The sequence below is a fragment of the Periplaneta americana genome, chromosome 4 (assembly GCF_040183065.1).
Source record: "Periplaneta americana isolate PAMFEO1 chromosome 4, P.americana_PAMFEO1_priV1, whole genome shotgun sequence".
Classification (NCBI taxonomy): Eukaryota; Metazoa; Arthropoda; class Insecta; order Blattodea; family Blattidae; genus Periplaneta; species Periplaneta americana.
In genome coordinates, this window is record NC_091120.1 from 132,479,132 (window position 1) to 132,504,179 (window position 25,048).

At 34.0% G+C, this 25,048-nt stretch overlaps 1 protein-coding gene across 1 annotated transcript; it reads left to right on the forward strand.

The window, feature by feature from the left end:
- The first annotated feature begins 1,362 nt into the window (after positions 1 to 1,362).
- LOC138698201 (flagellar attachment zone protein 1-like) lies at positions 1,363 to 24,249 on the forward strand. Its single transcript, XM_069823983.1, has 2 exons — positions 1,363 to 1,504; positions 20,765 to 24,249. Exons 1-2 carry the CDS (start codon positions 1,457 to 1,459, stop codon positions 22,067 to 22,069), a joined length of 1,353 nt encoding a protein of 450 aa, XP_069680084.1. The 5' UTR covers positions 1,363 to 1,456; the 3' UTR covers positions 22,070 to 24,249.
- The last annotated feature ends 799 nt before the right edge of the window (positions 24,250 to 25,048 follow it).

The window sequence follows — 25,048 nt, forward strand, 5'->3', positions numbered from 1 at the left end:
GAGAATTGAGTCTTTGCAGAGGGGCACAATGTATAAAAGTATTATTATTATTATTATTATTATTATTATTATTATTATTATTAATTACTTACTTACTTACTTACTGGTTTTTAAGGAACCCGCAGGTTCATTGCCGCCCTCATATAAGCCCGCCATCGGTCCCTATCCTGAGCAAGATTAATCCAGTCTCTACCATCATATCCCACCTCCCTCAAATCCATTTTAATATTATCTTCCCATCTACGTCTCGGCCTCCCCAAAGGTGTTTTTCCCTCCGGCCTCCCAACTAACACTCTATATGCATTTCTGTATTCGCCCATACGTGCTACATGCCCTGCCCATCTCAAACGTCTGGATTTTATGTTCCTAATTATGTCACGTGAAATATACAATGCATGCAGCTCTGCGTTGTGTAACTTTCTCCATTCTCCTGTAACTTCATCCCTCTTAGCCCCGAATATTTTCCTAAGAAACTTATTCTCAAACACCCTTAATCTCTGTTCCTCTCTCAATGTGAGAGTCCAAGTTTCACAACCATACAGAACAACCGGTAATATAACTGTTTTATAAATTCTAACTTTCAGATTTTTTGACAGCAGACTGGATGACAAAAGCTTCTCAACCGAATAATAACAGGCATTTCCCATATTTATTCTGCGTTTAATTTCCTCCTGAGTGTCATTTATATTCGTTACTGTTGCTCCAAGATATTTTAATTTTTCCATCTCTTCGAAGGATAAAGCTCCAATTTTTATAGTTCCATTTCGTACAATATTCTGGTCACGAGACATGATCATACAGTATACTTAGTCTTTTCGGGATTTACTTCCAACCCTATCGCTTTACTTGCTTCAACTAGAATTTCCGTGTTTTCCCTAATCTTTGGTGGATTTTCTCCTAACATTTTCACGTCATCCGCATAGACAAGAAGCTGATGTAACCCATTCAATTCCAAACCTTCTATGTTATCCTGAACTTTCCTAATGGCATATTCTAGAGCATCTCCCTGCTTTAGCCCGGAATGAATTGGAAAAGCATCAGATAGAAATTATTATTAATATTAGTATTATTATTATTATTATTATTATTATTATTATTATTATTATTATTATTATTTACATTTTGGGGTCATGTGACTGAATTCTTTGACACCAATTCCAGTAGCCAATGCTGAATTTCATTTTAAGAAGAAATTCAAATACAGTATATAGGTCCATTTGTTGAAACAAATGCGTCAGACTGTACTTCGTACGCTCTTTATTTGGTGACCAACACGTCATGAACGAAGTAATATTCAGTCATAAAGGAAGGAAAAACAATCGTATATTATGCGAGTCTTAGAATTCCGACCACAGATGGAGATAGTTGTAGCTTAAATATGGCAAGTAGTGTTGTTTCGGGTGTCACTATTCCAGTAAATCAGTAGCGTCTGGCGGGGACGCCGTGCCATCGAGAAATGGATTACACGACCTTATTATCTCTCTTGACAATCCTCTCCGCGCAGGTAAATAATCTTATTCTTCTCTTGAACTTTGACCTTCCCGAAATAAAGGAGGAGAAACATAGCGAAGAAACGTCACTGTTTGATACTTAAACATTTATTCTCGGACGGAAATTGTACAGAAATGTTGAGGCTGTGGAATTATTTTTAACAGATTAAAATTCGATTCACATTCCAATATTACACATATTCATATCGTTTATGTGTAAGTCTATATGCTTATTTTGTTAAAATGATGACAAGAACAGATTTATTTATTTGCTAGTATTTGCTGTGTATTCTTAAGTGTTCTTCTTGAAATGGTAACGATTCACAAGTTACATTTGAACGAACATCATTATTAATCCATTTAAACTAAAAGATAGTTGCTGGATTACTTCAATTTTATGTTGTAGAATTTTGTAGGTATTTAAAACACTTATATTTATTTATTTATTTAATTATTTATTTATTTTATTCACTCATCTATGTATTTACTTACTTTTTAATCATTTATTTATTTATTTACTCATATATTCCATTATTTATTTACTTGATAACCTATATTATTTACACGCTCGAACATTTTAACAAGTGACAATAGTAAATTTGTTTCATAAAACTATGGAATCTGTCCAATAATTTTTTGTAGTAATTTTATGCAGTATTTCAGTATTTTTATTGAACATCTATCTTATTTAAAGTTACAGACCTTTTGTTTCCTATTCGCAATTAAAAAATTTGTCTACATTATAAGAAGCGAAACTATAAATCATTCATTCATTCATTCATTCATTCATTCATTCATTCATTCATTCATTCATTCATTCATTCATTCATAATTTTATGCCCAAGCACACATCCTTAACTACAAACCCAGTATTCTCCAACCTTCCTATCTTGCCGACTTCCTCCTAGTCTCCAAGTTAATAATAATAATAATAATAATAATAATAATAATAATAATAATAATAATAATAATAATAATAATAATAATGGTAAAAATTTTGATGATAATAATAATTATTAATGAACTATGTTTTTATTTCTTGTGTTTGATGCAATTAATATAATTTCAAATATAGTTATTATTATTATTATTATTATTATTATTATTATTATTATTATTATTATTATTATTGCTGTTGTTAAGTTGACAAGTGTTTAAATTTTGTCTATCATATTTATTTTTACCTTTTTTTCCGTAACTGTAGACCTACTATTATGTATTTCAATATAAGTTACAGTAAATATCATTATGTTTTATTGAGTATACAATACAGTTTGAAGCAAACAAATTTTGACAAACGGTTTTCAGTTATTAGTGTGAATATATTTTATATATCATTTCTAACAGACATGTTTATTTTCTTGTTTTGCAACTTCCTTCGTCTGTATTTAAATTTGGCAGCCACGTTAAACTAGTTTTATAAATTTTGAATCTCTGTACTGGTTTGTTTTCTTCCAATATACGCATAATTATTTTACAATTAATACGTATTGTGGAATTTGTGTTCATTTGAATTATTTTTCAGCCAAATTCTACTCATTTGAACATATTTGTGTGTGTTCGTTTAAATTATGATAGTTTGGAAATTCCTGTCGAGTGAGTGAGTGAGTGAGTGAGTGAGTGAGTGAGTGAGTGAGTGAGTGAGTGAGTGAGTGAGTGAGTGAGTGAGTGAGTGAGTGAGTGAGTGATAAATAGATTTTTCCGGATATTATCCGTTGTGCCAAAGCCTTCAGTTATATTGTAATTTCATTAAAGTTAATTAAATTATTGAACATGTGAACGGGATAGAAGTGCTTGATTGTGATCTAGATGAATCATATAGTGAACAGGAGAAAAATCATCTTCCTTCCAAATTCATTCTTCAGTGGTAATATAGTGTTATAATGTCTCATTCCTTAGAACAGTGTTTTTATGAATGCCTTCTTCGCACTTAAACATGTCTCCAAACCATATTTGTTGAGAAGCATGACTTACCATAAAAATTCAGTAGTTTATCTCTAATCTCTTCAAAATTGGCAGTTGCATCCTGCATGCTACTTCGTGGAAGTTTAACTGTTTCTTTCTTTCTGATAGTAACCACGAACTAGGAAAACATATATTTCATAATTTACTCTCTGAATATGTTTTGAATCCTTCGCTGTAGGCCTATATTATTTCACTTTTATAAAAGTTGTCAGTTATGAACATGGATCCAGTTTCATTTACTGTACATGTATTTTCTGCCTGTTACATTGAAACATCTGCGTCGTTCACGTCATTTCCTGATAGACAGTTATGTTATTTGAAGGGAAAATGGTTGTTAAGGTGTACGAAAATTTAGAAAAAAAAAGAATATGCCTGAAATGAGCTTGCCATAGATTTGGTTCTATTCATAGTAGCGTTTTGAGATTTTTGTGCCGAATAAGGGAACTATTCGCTGTTGAATTAACATGGAATAGTTGTTATCTTCTGCATAGTTAGATAGAATTAATATTTAATTTTAAAATGTATTTTTTTTAGATGATTGTTACATGACTGTGCATTGGTATATTTTATTCATTTTCTGTAGTTCTAATGGTAATGATATTTCAACCATTGTCAGAGGACACTAAAGTAAACTATACAATATCATTTTAATGCGTCCATTATTTTTGTACTAGGGCTCAAATAAATATTAGCCCTACAAAAAATTACTCATTTCCGTCTAAAAATGAACTTAAAACATAATTTTCATTTACTTGCCGCCCTCACATAAGCCCGCCATCGGTCCCTATCCTGAGCAAGATTAATCCAGTCTTTACCATTATATCCCACCTCCCTCAAATCCATTTCAATATTATCCTCTCATCTACGTCTCGACCTCTCCAAAGGTCTTTTTCCTTCCGTCCTCTCAACTAACACACTATATGCATTTCTGGTTTCACCCATACGTGCTACATGCCATGCCTATCTCAAATGTTTGGTTTTAATGTTCCTAATTATGTCAGGTGAAGAATACAATGCGTTCATTTCTGCGCTGTGTAACTTGTTTTTAGGAATTTTAAAATAACTACATTATTAACACACCATTGCAAGCTAGTATAATAATGGAGCACCAACGAGCATTACACAAAATAGTTCTAGCCAGTATCGAACACGAAAATAAATAATACGACAATTACATATAGAGAAATATTAAAAAATTAGCAGCATATATTTAGACTCAATTTTAACTTTTTTAATAAAGGGACCTATACAGAGTGTTCCTGAAGTGGTGTTACAAACCTTCAGGGATGATGACGAAGGGCACATGTATCTATTTGAGATAAGGAACCATGGTCCGGAAATGACTGAGTCGAAAGTTATAAGCAAAAATAGTTGTGTGGAAATGGAATTGTAATTTGGCACCACGTGCCCTCTTTCCCTTAACCTTTGGAACAGTCGTGGAAAGATGGTATGGCCCGGATGTCTCCTACGTGGGTACTTGCCCGATACAATCTGTGACCTTCTCTACTGTTCCCATTGCCTCATCCGTATTCGAAAATCAGGCCTGCTTATTCCGCTCCCGTGTACTCCATTTCACTAGGACTGATCGACTGTACACTGCAACTTGTACACATACACTGCTGTCTACAGACGTGCATATCACGGCCGACCATGTCCGTTACACATTACGCTATCCGCATTGCTTTAGTGTAGTTTCCTGTCCCCACCCCTCAGACAGCGCACTGAATGCAATACTGTAAGTAGACAACGTAAACAACGACAGATGAATACAGTATGTGTAAGATGTACAGATAAATACACATAAATAAGGTGTACAGAGGAATAAAATTATTTCATTTCCACACAATTATTTTTGTTTGTAACTTTCGACTCGGTCATTTCCGGACCAGAGTTCCGGATCTCAAATTCATACATGTATCCTTCACCATCATTTCTAAAAGTTTGTAACACCACCTCGGAAACACCCTGTATAAGTAAGAAAACTTTTTCTATAATTAATTTCCTCAAACACTAGACCAACGTTCTACCTCTTAGCCTCAACAATAATCTCATTCAAACTTTAATGATGTCCCATTTCTATTATTGCGATTCTCTATTCACGAACGTAAATACTGATCTTGTTTACAGACTATATAGCGTATTCACAATATCTAAGTTCGTTTTGTTTGTAACATTATAAAATTCGATTATGCATCACCGTCACTAGAACTGTTGTCTTGGAATCCACTTAAAGAAAGAACACACTTGAACTCCCTCTTATTACTATTTTAAACCATCAACACCTCCACATCCTCTTACCTAGCATCTCGTTTTGATACACGGATGATATTTCCACTTCTTTATGTCCACAGACAAAATGTCCACTTTTTTATGTCCACAGTCCAAATATCTAGTTTCTTCTGCCCTTTACATTAAAGTCCATTAATTTATAGGTCCAGTTATTTAAAGTCCATTTATAATGTGTCCACAGATGGTTTGTCCATAATTTGAAAGATTCACAAATCTGAAGTAATAACGAATTTAAAAAATCATGTCTCTTTTTAGTATGATGGAAAGAATACAGTCAAGCAGATGTACATTATTTGAGAATTTTAATATTACATAATAACTGCAATTGCAACATATGTCTTTTCATTTATAAAATACCATTAATTTGGTTTATTATCGTTCTCATCATGAGGAAGTTCTTCTGCATACAGTTTCAAACGATAACTAATGTCTCTAAGATATATGTCAACGTCACCATTTTCTCCGTATATTTGGTAATTCCGCACCATTTCCTCAATGTGTCTTGAATTTAAAACACAGGCCTTCTGTATGGGACGACGTATTGCCATATGACCTGTCATTAATTGATTTATTATTAACTGATTGCCATTTTGGCCTTTCTGCAAGTTTTCGATGAACTTCCATATGTTATTATGGTGAATTACTACACATTTTTTTTAAATTTGGAGTGCCATCCGTCTATTGTATTAATTGTCATTTGAGCCCCATTCAAGACTAGATTATAAACATTCCAGACATGCGGAGGAAAGCGAGGCGGCATCTCTCGTCTTCTACCTCTGGCAGGTATCCCTCTTACGAAGGTCCTTTCTATGTATAATGTTAAATCTAATACTGATTCCTCTACACCATCAGAAACTTCATAAAATGTATTCACAATATGATCCAGTGGTATGAAAGGTATGGAAATTCACTTTCGGATGTCATTTGTTACTCTGTCATTTTCCCTGTTATTATGAGCAGCCTTTAATCCAAGTTGAAAAATATGATGCCAAATAGCCTGATGGAAGTGAAAAAGACAACCTTTTATTAATTTCTGTTTAGTAAGATGTATTATGGACATTATAATTAATCGACAGTAAAAGTCATTGTATATAATGTATATGGACAAAATTTCTTATGGACATATTTCTTTGTGAGTAAATGTCTATGGACATTATGTTGAGTGGACAAAACGCTTTTGGACATAACGTGATGATGGAAATTTTTTCTTTGGACTTGATGAAAGATGGACATAACTGTAGTGGACCAATTATCCTGGAACCCTCGTTTTGTTTACCTTTGACTACCTCGAACCCAGGACATGTACCTTCTCTCTATTTATTTGCACAGAACATCCTTCTACTCATCATCTTTTAGCACATCGATTCCAAGCCCCTGAAATTCTGCCCCTGACCATGTCAGAGACTGTCGGACAATATCAAAATTCAAATTTAAATTAACGAATCATATTCTGTTTCAGCTGCACGTGATGATGAACTCTAACTCGATATTTTTGAAAGTTCATCGATTAACATTAAAACTGAGGAAATTATTATCCTTTCTGCGAAGTATGAAAAATCCCTTTTTGGTGACAAACAATAGTTTACTTGTCAAAAGAGAAGAGGAGGAGTTAGAATTGTTAGAATTATGTTTTGAGTAGTCCTTAAATATCGGGTTTCCTACAATGTTCCTGTTGCAGTTTTGGTTACATGCACCATCCATATGTCTCAATATATTCCGAATTGCAATGCAATACTTAATATCATTTGCACCATCATTCTTGTGTGAGAATACATTCTCTGTTCTGGTCTTCTTGAAGAACAAATACACAAATGAACATAATGTTTAGGCAGGCTTGCGACTTATAGGACCTACAATTGAGCCAGATAGATAAAGCAACATCAACCATCCCATTGATAACTTTATGATAAGTCTAAAAAAAACCGGTTTGATTTTCCAAAGAAAAGACAATCATTCCATTGGTAATGTTATGTGGTAATAAGTTTCTATGTTTTCAGTCAAAAGCAAAATCTGAAATATAATATCGCTGTCAATTAATTAAGGCTATACAGGAGAGTGGAGTGAAAATATGAAGTTTATGGAATAAAAATGTAAAACGAGGACATAGTTGTGGTGTGATGATATGAAGAACAATGCAAAATATATTTTTTATTGATTAGTATTTAGAGGTCCCTCAAGAGCATCATATTTTGAAATTTTCACAAAATTGTCAGGTTCTGATTTTTTTTAGCGAGAGAACGTTCTCCAGTGATTTAATCTGAACAGGATACCAGGAACATGTTACAAATACATGTTAAAAGACTCGACACATTTTTGGTCCCCTGTTGTTTCATCTTGAAGTGTCACAAAAGCCTCAATTTATAAGAAAATTGGGAATAATCACAAAACTCTTAGGTGTGATATAATTAATATAATAAAATTAATGGAAATTATTCTTCTTATGTTGCTACCCTGTATTCGCAATGCTAGAGTGGCTGAACCCATCATAATTACCTACCTGTCATGACGTAATGAAATATTATCTATGGGTTAAAAAATGAATTAAAATCTGACTTCAAACCAAAGAATCTACTGTTGAAGAGATTTCAGAAAGAGTTTCTATCAAATTTAAGGAAATCCAGGTAAAGGCATAAGTTCCGAAAGCCATACAAGAATATTACAACTGATTCGTGCTTACCATGATCAATACACAAACTTAATGAAGCCTTGTAAGAAATGACATAGTGACGACAACTAAAATGACAACATTGAAAAATTAAAAAAAAGAAGCAAACAAACTATTTAATATATGCAGTTGCAAATGCAAAAATGTTTAATACTGTAGGCCTAATTGTGATAAAGACCGCCGTGTTCCAAAACAAGAAAGAATGTTTTACTAGAGGAAAGAACAGAAAGAAGGACGATAATTGGATCTGTTGATTTAGTTTCCACTCAGAAATAAATAAAAAAGAAAACAAAAATAAATTCTAACTAAAAAAATTAATGGGATGAAATGGAATTTTTGTCATATTTTATGTAAAATACTATATATTTTGTCCCTTTGGATCCCCTCAAAAGTACTGAATACTGCAACCCCAATTCGGAATCTTCCAAATAAGGTTTAAATACGTGAATTTACACCAATTCATTAGCTTTGTAATGAAAAACAAAATAATAGAACAAATATACAAAGAGGCAAGAAAAATTATAATTTTAGGAAACTTCAAAGCCCTTGGTGCACATCAAAAATTAAATGTAGAAAATTCATATTTTTCACATTTTTAACTTAAATGAAAATACAGACTTTTGCAACTCTTACATTTATAAAACAGATAAAAAATAATTTCATGTATAGATTCACTCTACCCTACTGTATAATTCAATACACTATAGAAATATTTAATGAGTAAAGCATATACCGATACAAGCATATATTATACAAAAACGTTTTGGGGTCCGCCAAAATGAAGTATGAGTTCCAAGTGGTCCGTGACAATCAAAAGTTTGGGAACGCTGTTCTTGTTCATGGAATTGCTTGTAAACACCTGTATTATTATTATTATTATTATTATTATTATTATTATTATTATTATTATTATTAATGCTGTTATTGTTATTTCAATTATTTTTTTTCTTGTATTAGCTTAATAAAATGGTATAGTGATATAACCCTGTTGTTGCTCTATTCGACTTTAATGTACAATGATTTGTATGATTTTTGTTACTGTTTGTATTTGTTGTATTTGTATGTGGTCGCTGGTAGGATGGAAGGGAAGGCCCTATGGCCTTAATCCTGTCAGATTAAATAAATAAGTAAATAACTCAATGAATGAATAAATAAAAAATAAATGAACAAATGAATAATACATAAATAAATAAATAAATAAATAAAATAAAATGTTTTAATATGCCCTGAAAACTTTATAGCCTTAAGGGGTTAGGTACAGCTTACAGCAGTAAAATTTTTGGAAATATTCAACATTTTTTTTCCCCTCCATTACTGTTTCTTGTACAATAATGAAAATTGGTATGTGTAAAATACTGTCCTTCTGCTATATGAAAAAAAATACTATTACGATTAAAAAAAAATGTATGTATGGCTATTTTTTCAAAATTCAAAATGTCGGCAGTTCACTGTCCAGTGATGAAGCGTTTCCCTCATAACTCATGAACTTGTTAACTTTTTCATGTTCTCTCTCTTTTATTTTATTGCTGAAACTCATGTATACAATACCGTGCTCTTTCAACAACATTCCTTAATAGGTATTATTTTTTTGTGTTAAAGAAAATACTAATATTTGACCATTTTTTAAATGATTTTGTTTTTTATCAGACAATGTATCAAAGGTAGAGAAGTGATCTTGCATCATACTGTAGTAACGACATGCATAAATACACACAAAAAAATTCATCACTGAATGTTGGATAGTTTTTTAGTTATGTGGGAAAGGCTTCATCACTGCACAGTGAACTGAATTTTGAAAAAAATTGTAAATACAGTCAGCTCTGGATATAGTGAACATTCGGCTATAGTGAACCTAAATAGTAGGTCCCGACCCGCATACATTATAAAGTACATTAATATTTCCGTTTATAATCAACCCTCACTTCCCCAAGAAAATGTAATTTTAAAATGCCCAAAATGGTACGAGTAATTTAGGTAACCCATCCTCCTATAAACTTTCAAGAATATGTTCAGAACAAAATCTCAAATTGTCTACTCGTTATGTGCATTGAAAGACAAAGGATTTGTTCAGCTTCCTGGACAACTTGAAACATGTTACAGAGAATAAAGTACGCAGTGATGGAGAAAGGAAGGATCAGTTCTGACTTCTTTAAAAGAGGTTATTCGAAGAACAGGAAGAGAAAGTGTTTTATTTTGTAAAATGGAGTAGAATGATGACCAAAGGGTAAATACAAGAAGGATTACAGTATAATGGTCCTCAACCCTCCCTCCCGCATCTTTATAAAAGTGAACCCGGGGAAATTCCAAGGGCGAGTACACATACCTCTAATGGGAAGAGGTGCGAAATCGGTCAGTGCCTACTACCTCCATCAGTGGTCGTCAGCACTCGCTGAAATGTGCAAAGGGTACGCGGTGCTGTCCCGTGTGCACTGTCGTGCAACAGGGAGAGATAGAGAGCATACCCGCTAGCAGCTACGGAGTGCATCCTAGTGCAGTGCGTTTTCCGCGGGTAAGAGAGACTAGCCCCAGCGTGCTCTGTGCTGACGACCCCTGACCTACATGGGCAGATTAGATTCAAGTTTCGAACTGTTGACATCTGAATGTCGAATCATAAAGTGTTTAATTTGAAAGATAAAGTGAACATTATTACTGATATTGAACGTGGTCTGGCCCTAGTGTACATTAATATTGTATGTATAGCAACGTCAGTAGTATAAAAACAGACACTTCGGTTTTAGTGAACCTCGGATATAGTGAACGAAATATGCTGGTCCGCAGAGGTTCACTATAACCGAAGTTGACTGTAGTATTTTTTACATCGTAAAAATATATATTTTTTTTTTCATATAGCAGAAGGACAGTGTTTTACTCATACCAATTTTCGTTATTGTACAAGATACAGTAATGGACGAAAAAATGTTGAATATTTCCAAAATTTTACTGCTGTAAGCTGTACCTAACCCCTTAAGTTTTGTCATTTCAAAGAAAACTGTGCCAATAAAACGAATCTAAGATATTTATCTTATAGTTTAACGAATAATTTCTAGGTTAAAATGTAGTAGATAACCATTCTAGGTTTATTCTATAGCCAAACGTTACCTTATTCACCAGAACAATTTTCAAATCTATGTCAATATGACTTCAGGCAATTTTTTTCTACCTATGTTTCATACACCATAGCAACCATCTTCCATTAGTATAAACGATGTGAATAAAAGAAAAAATCTACTATACCTCCTATTAATGGCAAAGCTAAGCTTACTCAATTTATTCATGTAACTTAGTCCCTTGATTTTGCTGAGTTTATGAATTTATAATCAGCAGAACTGATTATTAATTTTCTGACATATTTTTAAAACTCCATTACTTACTTTAAATCGTATGATGAGAACTCTGGAAGCAAAATATCCCTTAAACGCTGATTCACAAGGTACATTACAAAATATGTACGGTTAATTATACTTTAATAATATCATTTTGTGATAATAATTTCCTCTTACGAAAGAGATTCGGTTCGCCTAATTCAGGCTTTGACGATGAATGTAGCAGTCATTAATTATTTGTCCTCTGGGATCTATTTCATTGTACGAACATCTGATGCATCCTGCAGCGACAACACGAATAATACTGACAATTGCTAGGATATTTGAATACACAATAGTTAATAGGTACATGAATATGAAACAGAAACAGGAGAATATGAAGGTTAGCCATAAAAGAGTTTTTGTTTGTGAAGTAATTTAATTCTTCCCTTCGAAACTCGAATCTGGCCCTCCGGAGTGGAAATACAACGCTATGAACTTTGATTACGCTGTGGTTTAGAATCATGTAGGAAAAACTTTTTATGCTCGATGTCAGTATTGACAAAATGAAATACAGAGTGATTGTAAAGAGGAGTTACGGAGCATATACTCGAAAACACTATGAGCAAAAAATGTCATATAAACATGGGTCTTTCTTAATATTTTCAGAATTACATTAATTTGAAGTTGTTCTTCTTTACTTTCAAAGGTAAAAGAATATTACAATTAGACAGTGAACTATTCAGAAGTAAATTTCTTTAATTAACTAGAATTGTGAAGCTAACAATTTGTTATTAATTCCACAATTGCTTGGTACAGCATTTTTTTTTTTTTTCAGTTTTTTAACTACAAAATTATATTTTTCTTACGTACTTACCGCAAGCATTGTTGCAAATCACATCATTCTTGTAAACTCTTTGGGTGCTATTCATAGACATTTTGCTAGCTCGCGCTACGACCATGCTAAACTAGACCTGGCTATCGACTGATTACTTGTACAGAATTCATATATCATATCATATCGCTAACACTGGTTTATGAATACGAAAAACGTTAGTTCGCTTATCATCCACCGGAAGCCCGCGCTAAGAATGTCTATGAATATGGCCCTTTAAGACTGTACATTAGGGTCAAATTTGATCTGTAAAAACTCAAGTTGTTAGAGGTCGTGTGGTCTGTAAAAATTGTTGTGATAGAGAATTGGACGTCTACGTAATGTTATACAACTGTTTAAAATAACTTAAATAAAAGGGCCCCGTTAAGTAATTAACTGTCACGTGATTTCCTCCCTTTCTACGACTCTGCGACATAACCACTAGGATGGACAGTAGATAGCATGTCTGAGTAATTTTATCTTTTCGGATCGGGCAGAAGTGAAGATTGAATTCACAGTACGTAAGGTACTCTTTCATAAAGTAGGTACAGAATTATTTCAACATGAGTTACTAGTACGAAGTACGAAACTGGTAATTGGCATTAGGTACAATAGTCTATAGTGCGATAATATGCACAAAACAACTGAAGCCTGTATCGAAATGAACTGCAACCATTTTAAAAAATGTGTTTAAATATCCATATTAAACAAAAACCTAATGAAAATGATCAAACTCAAAAGCGCAATATTTCCTAGTTTACGTAAATGGATGAACTACTTTTCTTCCCTCCTATGCCTATTAAAGTGATTTGTTTGTATATTACGCCGGTATCATCGAACTCCAGTCTTGGAAGGGGGTAGCAAACGGCGTTGATCCAGAGGTATAGGCAAGTTAATATTAAAAATGTTAGTAAAAATAAAATGATGTCCCTGTATATTATGAAACGAGTCTCTAATGGTATACGACTGTTTTTGTTAGATGATAATTAAATGTCTAAGTTTAGAGTTTTTACAAATATCTTACCTGAGTCTTTTCAGCGTGTTCCCGAATAGTGCAATAGATGTCAGGCACGAAGTACTTTTGCGTGTACGCCGTATTTATTGATTTTTTGAAGGGCTTTGGTTTAACAATTTTAACCTCAAAGCAACACACATTAAAACACAGAAAATTAACTCAATTTATTAGCATATTAAAATTAACATGAACAGAATTTATTTTATTTTAAATACATGTTTTGGACTGTGCAGAGTGTGTCTGCCACTTTGGATTACTCTTTCATGGCTTGCGGGTTGTTGCGCGTACGATATTAATTAATATCACATATGCTTAGTGGGAAGTCGATAGTTAGAATAACATAATGAATAGCAGTATTTTAATGTATGTCACATGTACTGTTATGTCAACTGTAATGAGTGTATTATAGTGTGGTCGAGCAAAATCATTATTAAATATAATACAGGGCGCGTCAAATCTAAGCTACCTGCATTCTTACCGAACATCGAGGATGCTTTTGACCGGCAGAGCATTGGGTCTTCCCTGTTGAGTATTTCTCTTAAGTCCGACAGAAATAGAAGAAGTGAGAGTTGAGTAGTGTAAACAGTTAACAAGGAAAACTCACGCATTGTAAACTATTCCCGACTTAGTAGAAGCAACTGACAACGGAAACCCAACGCTCTGTCCATCAAAGAGCAACATCGTGTTCGGTAAGAATGCATATAGGTTAGCTTTGACTCGTTCAGTATTTAGGACATTTCTTCTTAAACATGTTTTGCTTTTCAAAAGTTTACTATAAAGTACTTTTCTCTCGATAAAGGAGAATACACTCATCCAATTTACTGCAGATACGAGTGTTTCAATTTTCATAGTTATGAATTTACAGTTATTATTATTATTATTATTATTATTATTATTATTATTATTATTACTATAGACTACTTATAACTTTCGTAGAGAATACCTGTACAAAAGTAAATTGGGACTGTCTATTATTGTCTGACGGTTTCAAATATACAGGGTGATTCACGAGGATTTACCGTCCTTTGCGGAGCTTATTTCTGAAGACATTTTGAGCAAAAAATGTCATATAAACATAGTTCCTATTCTGAATATTTTCAGAGTTACACTAATTTAAAGTTGTTTGTAAAATACGTTTTTTCTTTAGTTTGAAGGTAAAAGAATAATATAAATAGAAAATGAACCATTCAGAAGTATCATTTCTTTAATTGGCAAGTATTATAAAGCTAAAAATGTGCTGTGAACTCGTTGCTTCGTACAGACATCTTATTTTATTTTAAACTAGAAAATTACATTATTCTTACGCACTTTTCACAACAGTTATTACAAATCACACCACTTCCACCGACTTATTTATTTGCAGTTCAATTTTACATTCTCTTTTACGTCGACCTGGTTGGCGAGTTGGTATAGCGCTGGCCTTCTATGCCCAAGGTTGCGGGTTCGATCCCGGGCCAGGTCGATGGCATTTAAGTGTGCTTAAATGCGACAGGCTCATGTCGGTAGATTTACTGGCATGTAAAAGAACGCCTGTGGGACAAAATTCCGGCACATCCGGCGACGCTGATATAACCTCTGCAGTTGCGAGCGTCGTTAAATAAAACATAACATAACATTCCTCTTTTACAGTCTTGAGTACACTTGGCCGCACGCATGTGAACGGCACTCGTCGCGCTACGTAACTGCATACGGCTATCTTTGACTTCCGTAGCGCTCGCGCTGGCTGCTGACTGCACGCTGACCAAGATCACGCGTTCACAGCAATGCGTTCCGATAACGAAACGTAACTCTGTAAATATTGAGAATAGGACGCATGTTTATATGACATTTTTTGCTCAGAATGTCATCGGAAAAAAGCTCCGTGACGGCAAATCCTCATGAATCGCCCTGTATAATAAAATAAAAAATATGTCTTTCAAGAGATGTAGATTCTGTCATAAGAATATGTATGAGTCTGGTAGGAAATTAAGTTTTCCCTTAAGATTTAGTTATAGAAACAACTTTTTAGTGTTAAATTGAAACTAAGTAGATAAATTACCCTAAGTTATCTTATTTCAACTGCACTATTAGTGATCTTCATACTAGAAGACTAACAAGCTGTACATACAAAAAAATATATTAAATAAAGTACATTAAGTGAAATATAAAATACAGCCTCACAGATGTTTTCAAGTACAAGGTTCAGTACATTTTAGTGCCGTTCTTATACTTACTTATGGCTTTTAAGGAATCCGGAGGTTCATTGCTGCCCTCACATAGGCCAGCCATCGATCCCTATCCTGAGCAAGATTAATCCAGTCCCTACCATCATATCCCTCCTCCCTCAAATCCATTTTAATAGCCGTTCTTATAATATTTTGAAATAATAAATGAATTAAGGAATGTTAATTTTTATTATGAAGTCGGGAGTGAGTGACATAGTGCATATTGTCCAGTTGTGTATGCTATAGAGTAGCAGCTAGCGATGAAGAAAACATTTATCTTCTGCTATCAGTAGCTTTTAAATTAGCCAGTTGATATAAACAACAATAAAAATGAAATACAAACGCTTAGTATAGACTTTCGAAATGTAGATTACAGGGTAAAAATTTTCAATGATAAAATTTTTCACTGTTTTGAAAGTCAAATAGTGTAACGGACCGAGCGGGCTAGCGGAGTAGTAGAGGGCTGGCCTCGCATTCGGGAGGTCCGGGGTTCGATCCCAGGGGCCGGCAATCCTAACTGAGGGTTTTCATGGTTTCCTCAGTTATTTCCAGGCAAATGCCGGGATTGTACCTCTTGCAAGTCCGGCCATGGATCCTTCCCTTAATCCTTTCATATGTGTGAGTGAATGATGTGTAATGTCTTAAAATGTTTGTGTTGTATCGGAGTTGGCCCTGGCATTGAGCTGATCCCTCATCCGGAGAGGTCCTCCATGTCCTTGTGTGGTCAAAAAAGTATGTATGTATCTATAGATTAATTCCTCTCCCGACAGGTCGCGGCCCTGTAAGGCCCGGGTGGCGTGGGTCGTGTAAATGCACCTAGAAGGGAGACGTTAAACTGAGAGAAAGAAAGAAAGAAAGAAAGAGTGTAATGTTTGTAAGATGGACAGTAGCGTCTTACCCTCCACTGATGACAGAGAATGTGAGTAGAGGGGAGAGACCTAGCAACCAAACTGAAACGAAGAGTAGTCAACTAAGATAATTTATCAACTTAATTTTAATTTAACACTCGAAAGTTGTTTCTATAAGTGATATAACTTTTTAAAAGTGTGTAATGAAGATGTATAATTAAGTTTTTTTTCTAAAACATCTGTTATAATAGCAGTCGCTAGGAAAAATACTCTCCTTAAATTCGAATACTCTTCATGTAAGAACCAAATTATTAAAACTGATTATATCAGAGATCTCTGTTTATTCTTTGATAATAAACTTTATGTTCGTTACTACGTATTATCTTGATTTCATTTAAAACTTCGAACAATTAGCTCGCATACAGTGAAATTTTATATTCGTACATATTCAAATCAAGCTCTATCCTGCCTTGGGTTTTCCGTGGTTTTCTAAAGTGTTATTGTCCATATCCCTGTCGTCAAGATCTTGACCCTCTTCCATAAGCTCTCAATCATTATCTACGAACTAAATATCATTCGACGGCTCTCAGATAAAAGCTGATAATTCTTACAATAATAATTATGAATCCCTTCCGTCTTAAATGTGAAAATACTAGAATCTATATATAATTAGTTAAAAATGCAGCAGTAAAAATGTGGGCGTGCCCTCCTAGGGGAGAGGCGCCGTAGCTTGACGGGGGGAGGGGTCAAATAAATGAATAAGACAAAAATCTTTTTTGCATTTTTATTTCAAATTTAAATTTTCAATTTAAAATATAATCAAAATGAAAGCATTGCGATAAAACATTTCTAAGACATAGATCCAATGTCTAATATGTGCCTGATTTGAAGTACACGGCCTTTCTAGGTGTGACAAACTGACAACACAGTCGCAATGAAATAACTAGCAAGTCATCCGCAGATGCGTTGCTTTTATAGTCGCATATTTTCAATCCAGAAAGATCGAGACTCATCTCTATCTGCCGCGAACATTCGCGTAACAGGAAATGACGTCATAATATGCTAATAAATGCCTTGTAGTAACGGCTAGCGCGTCTGCCTGCGAAACCAGGTAGCTCGGGTTCGATTCGCGGTCGGTAAACTTGCCTGGTTGAGGCAACCCAATATGAGCAAATGCTGGGTAACTTTCGGTACTGGACTCCGGACTCATTTCACCGGCATTATCACCTTCATTTCATCCAGACGCTAAATAACTTAAGATGTTGATAAAGCGTCGTAAAATAATCTACTAAAAATAAATTATGATCAAGTTCATGGAACTACATTTACCATGTCTACTTCCTTACTGACGACGACTAATGCTGTGGTGTAGTTTTTCAGTGATTTCACAAATAGAAGCTTACGCATAATGAAATTTAGTCTTCTAAATATCGGAAAGAATGATTGGTTCTGCTTTTAGGAATGACGTTCTTGATTTTGTAAGGTTCACCTCTAAGAACAGATCGTTTGTGGAATTGGAAAATTTTGAGGGAACACATATTTATTTAAACCATTGGCGGGTATATTAAATAACAAAATCATTGTCCAATAAGGCTAATCACTTTAACTTGATCTTCCCAATATCTCTGCTCTTCTGTAGGACTCTGCAGGGCTCGGCATTTCTGAAGGTGATGTCTGTCCATGTCGTCCCGGGATTTGCCCAACATGCAGGATGGTTATGGCACTATTCTAAAGCGGTAGAGGTGTTTCCCAAGGCAGTTATGCCCGGTGCTGGAGCGGAATCTTGATACTGCTATTTTTCTTGGCCTATATGAAATGTTATTGAGGGCGGGTTACCAGTGTTTCTGTTTAATTCTGTCTTCCAGTCTCTGATTTGTAGTATGATTGGGTGTTTGACTAGCAATTTTTTAGATTGTTATGATAAAGCTTTGGAGAAGAAGTAAGTAGAGAGGCACCTTTCTTGGCTAGTTGATCTGCCCTTTCTTTTCCAATGATCTGACAATAGTCACACATATAGTTCATGCGTTATCTCGTGAAACCTCCTGCGCTTAAGGGGAAGAAGAAAGTGAACTAGGAAGCTTCTCTCCCTCGCTACGCTTCAATTTGTAGCTAGCTAGTTTTCTTATCTCCTCCATAAGATTCTTACTATAAACTACGGTGAACGCATGCATTTGCGTTCACGAGATAATGAATGACCAATAGGTAGCAAATTACAGAGTATGAAGAGTAGAGCCAAACACACCTAGATTCTGTACAAATTCAGTCATCCATTAAAAGTTGTTTAATTTAGTGTTAAATATCACGACCGCTCGTCAGCTGCAATTCAACCATCATAATTCAGCGTAGTCTAACAAATAACAATGTAGAGTGTTTTCGAATTTCCGTAATTCCACACTATTTTTTTTATTATTTCTTACTGTTGAATATCGTTTAAATAATCACAGTACTGATAATGTGTTATTAAATATTATTTATATTTTGAAACGTTTGTTATTTATACCAGTCTACAAGACTTATGACTAGTAGACCGGCCTGTAAGGAGTAAATATGCTTTTAACGTATGCCTTCGTGAAATTAAGTATTAATCAATATAAAACAAATAAAAATAAAAAGAATTAATGTGGAAACATGGAAATTGGAACTCACGCGCTATCTTGTAACAATCTACGTCTACATAGATAAACGTCAAATCACGCTGATTTGTTGGAAACATGCTGCAATTGATGTCTAGTCATCAACCCTGAAAACGACACTTAAGAAATCTTTTGAATAAATCAATGATCATTTACACACACTGTATAATTTGTGTGTGTTTGATTATAATCTTCATGCTGTAACATTTGACATGATTTTCATATCCTGTTTCCAAATCTTCAATTTCCCTTTCAGCCATTCCAGTTGTCACGGATGTTACATTTTTACTATTTTCAAACTCTATAGCTTTTATAGTTGACTTTAGTCAGCTTTCATTATTAGAATCTATTTAGAAGATCAGTATCATTTTACAGAAAAAAAAATTGAATAAAATATAATATTATAGCAACTAAGGAAAAGGTTTCGTCACAGATGTTACAAGATTTGTGAACTCACTTCACACCGTATTAACAAAAAGTCTAAAACTCAGGTCACTGTCTCAAGCAAAAAGAGATTCATTCCCATAGTGTCCAAGTGAAAGCTATGCAAATCTCATGGCATGCAATTAATTCACTCTACATAACAGATAAATATTTTATAGCTGTTTCTTCCATGCCAAGGATATTACACACTTTTTGCCACGGATGTTTGCAGATGATTTAATGTTCAAAATATTCACTTGAACTGTAATAGGCCCTATTAGTTGTTATTAACCCAAAGTACTGAAGAAAATAGCAGAAAGAATATACAGTACAGAGCAAAACGTTCATTGATCCTGAAGCTCTGGAATTAACAGTGCAGATGCTGAAATTATTTCTTCAACAATAGCTCCTTGAAAAACATACATTAACAGTGATCTCTCTATGAGTAAGTGCTGCAAACTTTGGGGAAAGAAACATTATCTATTACCCAGCCAACCACTTAGATTCAATGCACATAAAACTTGTAAAATATTTTCCTTTCGAAAATAAAACATTAGAATTCTTAATTTTAGAGGCTTATCTATGTCTTACACTAGTGATAAACAAGGGCTTCTTGTCATGTGGGTAGTTGGATATCTCTTTTCAACATTTAATTATTTGTAGCTGGTAACTGATGCAATATTATTATTAATTAACGTAGGGAGAAATTAATCGAATTAAGTATAGGCCTACAATAGAAAGGGTCACCCCAACAGCGTTATAACCGCCAGAAATTAAAATGTTCAGAATGCAGAAAAAGGTATTTTTAAGTGAACGTCAACAATAGGAGGTTTACAAGCAATACGTGCAAATAATTTAATACACAACTAAACTTTCTAGAATGTGGATGTTTCCTTAAAATATAATTTATTCAACATTCTGGGAACAGTCCAACTTATGGTGGTTACAGCGTTTTTGGAGTGACTCATTCAATTGTTATTCCTGTTTAATACTATGTTTTAAATTTTCCATGTTTTTATTGAGGTCATAAATATTATTTCCTAATTTTATTCGCAGGTTTCTTACAGAGCTAACGGGCAAGAGTACGAATTTAGTTATTACGGCCATCCGCGGACTCATGGAGAAATAATGGGTTTAGCTGATACCGGTGGCCAATACAATATGAAAGAACACATAAAAAGTATCCCACAAGTAAGCAGGAAAGATTACCTCGCTCCTGAAGAAAGTGCTAACAAGGCCTTGTTGATAAAACTCGAAGCGCCGTTGAAAGATATTTCTTCTCCAATGGATGCTAACAAAGAAGTACATGGAGGAGATATTGTCAGCAAAACTCACTTACATGGAGGACAAGTAAAACACATTCCTTCACCTTTGGACTTAAGGAAGATGATTGGGAATCGACATGGCAATACTTACAGCCATGAGACACACATTAAAGGTGTGTCTCAAACCGACGAAGCCAGCAGGGCTTTATTAGCAGATGTTGTAGCTAAAACTTATGGCCGTGAAGCCCGTCTCAAGGAAGAAGCGGCTTCGGAATTCCTGGCAAGGGCCAAACTACACGAACATTTTGCAGAAATATATTCCAATTTATCTCGCGAGTTTGAGGAGAAATCAAAGGATAAGATAGGACAAGCTGACTTTCAACTGAAGGAGGCAAAATCGCATGATAAATTGTCTTCTGAGATTTCGACAAAAGCAAAAGAAACATTAGAACTTGTGGGAAATGAATTAAACATTGGAGGAGAACATCTGAATAGCTATATAGACGAGTATTGGATCGCTAATATAGCTAATAATAATGCTAGAGAGACGCTGGCTTATGTCAAGAATGAAGAAGCCAGGTCTAAAGGTGAGTTTATAAAATATGCAGAGATGGAAAAATTGGCAAATGTACTTCTCGATGAAGCAAAGGCGTACGAAGAACTGGGGAGAGCGGCTCAGGAGAAGGCTAAAAGAGAAAAGAAAACATCTGAAGAAAAATCAGCACTCAGTAGTAAATTTCTTATGCAAGCTATAAAATATCTTCTACCAAAAGTATTTGAATTGAGAAGAAAGGCTAGAATGGGATATACTTCGTACTTGGACAATTTCATGAAGGCCGAACTCGAAGAAGAACTGGCTAGAGAAGATCACCTCAAAGCAACATATGAGATGAAATTGTCAAATGCGCTGTTGAAAAATGCACAACAAAATTCAGCTTTCGCAACGTTAGAAAAAGATAGGTACCACGTTTACAAATTAAAGGCAGAGGAATTGTTAAAAGTGATGGATGAACCGGCAACTGCAGAACTCGTGGTGTCTTCCAAAGAACTTACGAGAAAAGCTATGAAAGTGTTAGAGAGTAAAACACAGTCTTAAAGGGCTATATTGCAATGTGCAAAAGGTGACGCGACTTATTAGTATCTGTGCATTTCGAACTGGCGACTCAAGGTCAAGTAATGGACTGAATTTGTCACGTGTGCTTACGCCAATCCTGGACCATTGTTCTCAACAAGTCAGCTGGGACAGCCAGAAATACCAATGCTTCAATTCACAGTTTTCAGTTGAGTGACTCGTGCGTGGTTTGTACTTTTGTACGTGACCTTGAGAGGCTAATTCGAAATGCACAGATAACAGCAGACAGCAGATTTTGGGTTCCGATACTGAACGTTAGATATACGTCAGTTATAAGGAGGTCAGTGAATTCATTGCTACGCTCCCTCCATATGCGAAGGGATGTGACGTCTTGCCTCTTTATAGGGATCGGAGATCTGCTGTCTGCATATTAGGATGTATATGAAATCGAAATAGTTTTAAAATAAATCAGTGATTGAAATGCGATGTCTATTTTAATGTTATTCGGTATTATTTTATAAATATCGTTATCTAGCAACAACTCTGAGAACAATCTTCTGAGCTCCTTAATAAATGGAAGATTTTCGATAACGTTATTCAAATGAAGCTATTACCCCATAGCAAAATAGACGACGTTTACTGGTATCAAGTTAGATGTAAATTGAAGGTTTTGAAATGCGAAAGTAAAGAAACATTATTTTAGTTTGAAAATGAAAATAGAAGTTTTGATATAAAACAATATTTTATTCGAGACAGATAAAATAATGGAAGGGATCCTGTGAAATATACATTTTAAGTTGCTAATAAAATAGTCAATTTTGGAAATTTTAATAATATCAGTAAATGAAGGGTTCAGAGCCATAGTGGGCCAAGCGCCATTTATTAAAACGGAAAAAGCAAGGGTTAAAGTTAAGTGAATACCATAGTTTAATGAAGATTGACATATCTTTTAGTTTTAATGTATATACTTCATATTACTTGCTATATGTTTCCATTGAATTATGGTAATAACTTCATTTTAACCCGTGTTTTCTACGGTTTTAGTAAATGGCGCTTGGTCCACTATGGTTCTAAACCCATCAATTAACATATCAAATTTAAAAAGGTAAGACACAAAAATAATATATTGGGGCATCGGAAATATGTGCAATTAATGATTAATTAAGAAGTACTGTTAAATAGGAACAGACATCCGGAATTAAACAAGAAGAAATCATCAAAAAAAGCGAAAGAGAAACATGTGGATTAGTGCTAAATTGTAATAGATGAGAAAAGTTCCTAGTAATACATGTAAGTTCATGAACGAACAGAGGAAAATATTAACAGATTATAACGTTTGTACCTATAAATAAAAGTGAAGAATTATAGAGGTGTGTTATAGAGGAGAAATATGGGGCGTTCAGAGAACGAAGGAATCAAGTCCACTTTTGGTCAATTGGGAGATATTTCGACTATACATACCTTAAATGAGGCTATTTTCAGAGCATGACAAAATCATGTCCACACAATCGTTGTAATGGTGCAGATGTTTAAAATCACACTCACCTTTAATGGGTTATTAACTATAAATAAAGACTTTATGTCTAATTTTCTGAAAAGTGCATTTTTGTAACTTGATTCCCTTGCGCTCTTGATGTCCCATATATCTTGTGATTAATGGGTTTTAAAAATATTGATTGTAATACAATTTTTTAATTTGACCCAGAATAACAATAATTTTATATTGTTTTTCTTTTTGTGGATGTTATTTGCAATTCTAAATCATTGTACCAAATCATATCCTTCGTAGGGATTTTAAAAAGGAAATTACCTTAATGATGGACTGTTTATAATTTCGTTTAATACACAAAAGTGAAGTGATTTACGTGTGTGTAATGATTGTGAAATACAAAATGAAGAACAATGTTTATGATGGACACGTTGATACAAGATTTTCTGGAGTTTTTCCGAATATGTTACTAACGAGAAAATTTTATAAATCACGAGTGTAAATAATAAACATTTAGAAGTGACAAAATATTGGTTCAAAAGAAATGAGAACTGTTGTGATATGATGTATGATTGTACGTGTTCGTATGTTTGATGAATTGTTGTGTGTTTACTCATATGTATATTTTTTGTTATGTGTACAGTAAGAGCGATGTAATGTTATATATTTGAATTCACTTACATTATGTAATTTGAGATGATATAATATAATAACAGTTTTCTAAATTAAATCATTTTCATAACATAAAGAGTTTCATTATGTTGTTGTTTAGTCAACTGTGCGAAGACAGGTCTGGACCCCACAAGTGACACCAACAAGGCATAACTCATGAGGCAACTAGGCCAGGAGATAATGGGATAGGATAGCAAGTTCCTTTCTCCCTCTATTGCATACATTGCTGACTAGTTATTATTACACTAATCAGACTTCAGATGTATACAAACAATTGAAGAATCCAGGGGAAAAACAGTTTCGTCACATTTTGCAAATTTTTCAGGAGAGCGTTTACAGACTTGCAGAACTATCAGTTTCTTCCCGTGTAAGCTTTTCCTTAATATAAGCTTACTTATAATATGGAATCAAGCGAGTTATAACCCTGTATGATTAGCGTGTCTAAAATATCTCAACTTTAACTGCCAGATTCAATTAAAATATAAAAATTACTAAATTTGGAAAAAAAATGTTTTTCCCCAGGACCCTTTAATTGGTCTTCCTCTGACACATACCTATCGTCAAGTGAGATGTACTGCCTGATAATAGATGTACATATCAGCCAGAACCTCCATCAGAATCGGAGTTTCATTATCTGCATTATTTTGAATAGATTAACACATTGCTTTACCATTACTTCAAATAAAATTTTAAAATATAACTAATATAAAATAGAAAGGAATCTGAGTTTAACTTATCACTTAATTTTTGCATTAAATTTCAATGTAAAGTTTCACCATCTGCTGCGATTAATGTAGTACATCTTGGTTTTGCTGTTAAACTAGCGTTACTGTTTATTTTTG

Bases quoted from the DNA above. Each gene is read 5' to 3' on its own strand.
- LOC138698201 (XM_069823983.1), top strand. From the start codon at position 1,457: ATGGATTACACGACCTTATTATCTCTCTTGACAATCCTCTCCGCGCAG. The intron at 1,505-20,764 runs GTAAATAATCTT...TTTTATTCGCAG, and splicing joins TGACAATCCTCTCCGCGCAG to GTTTCTTACAGAGCTAACGG.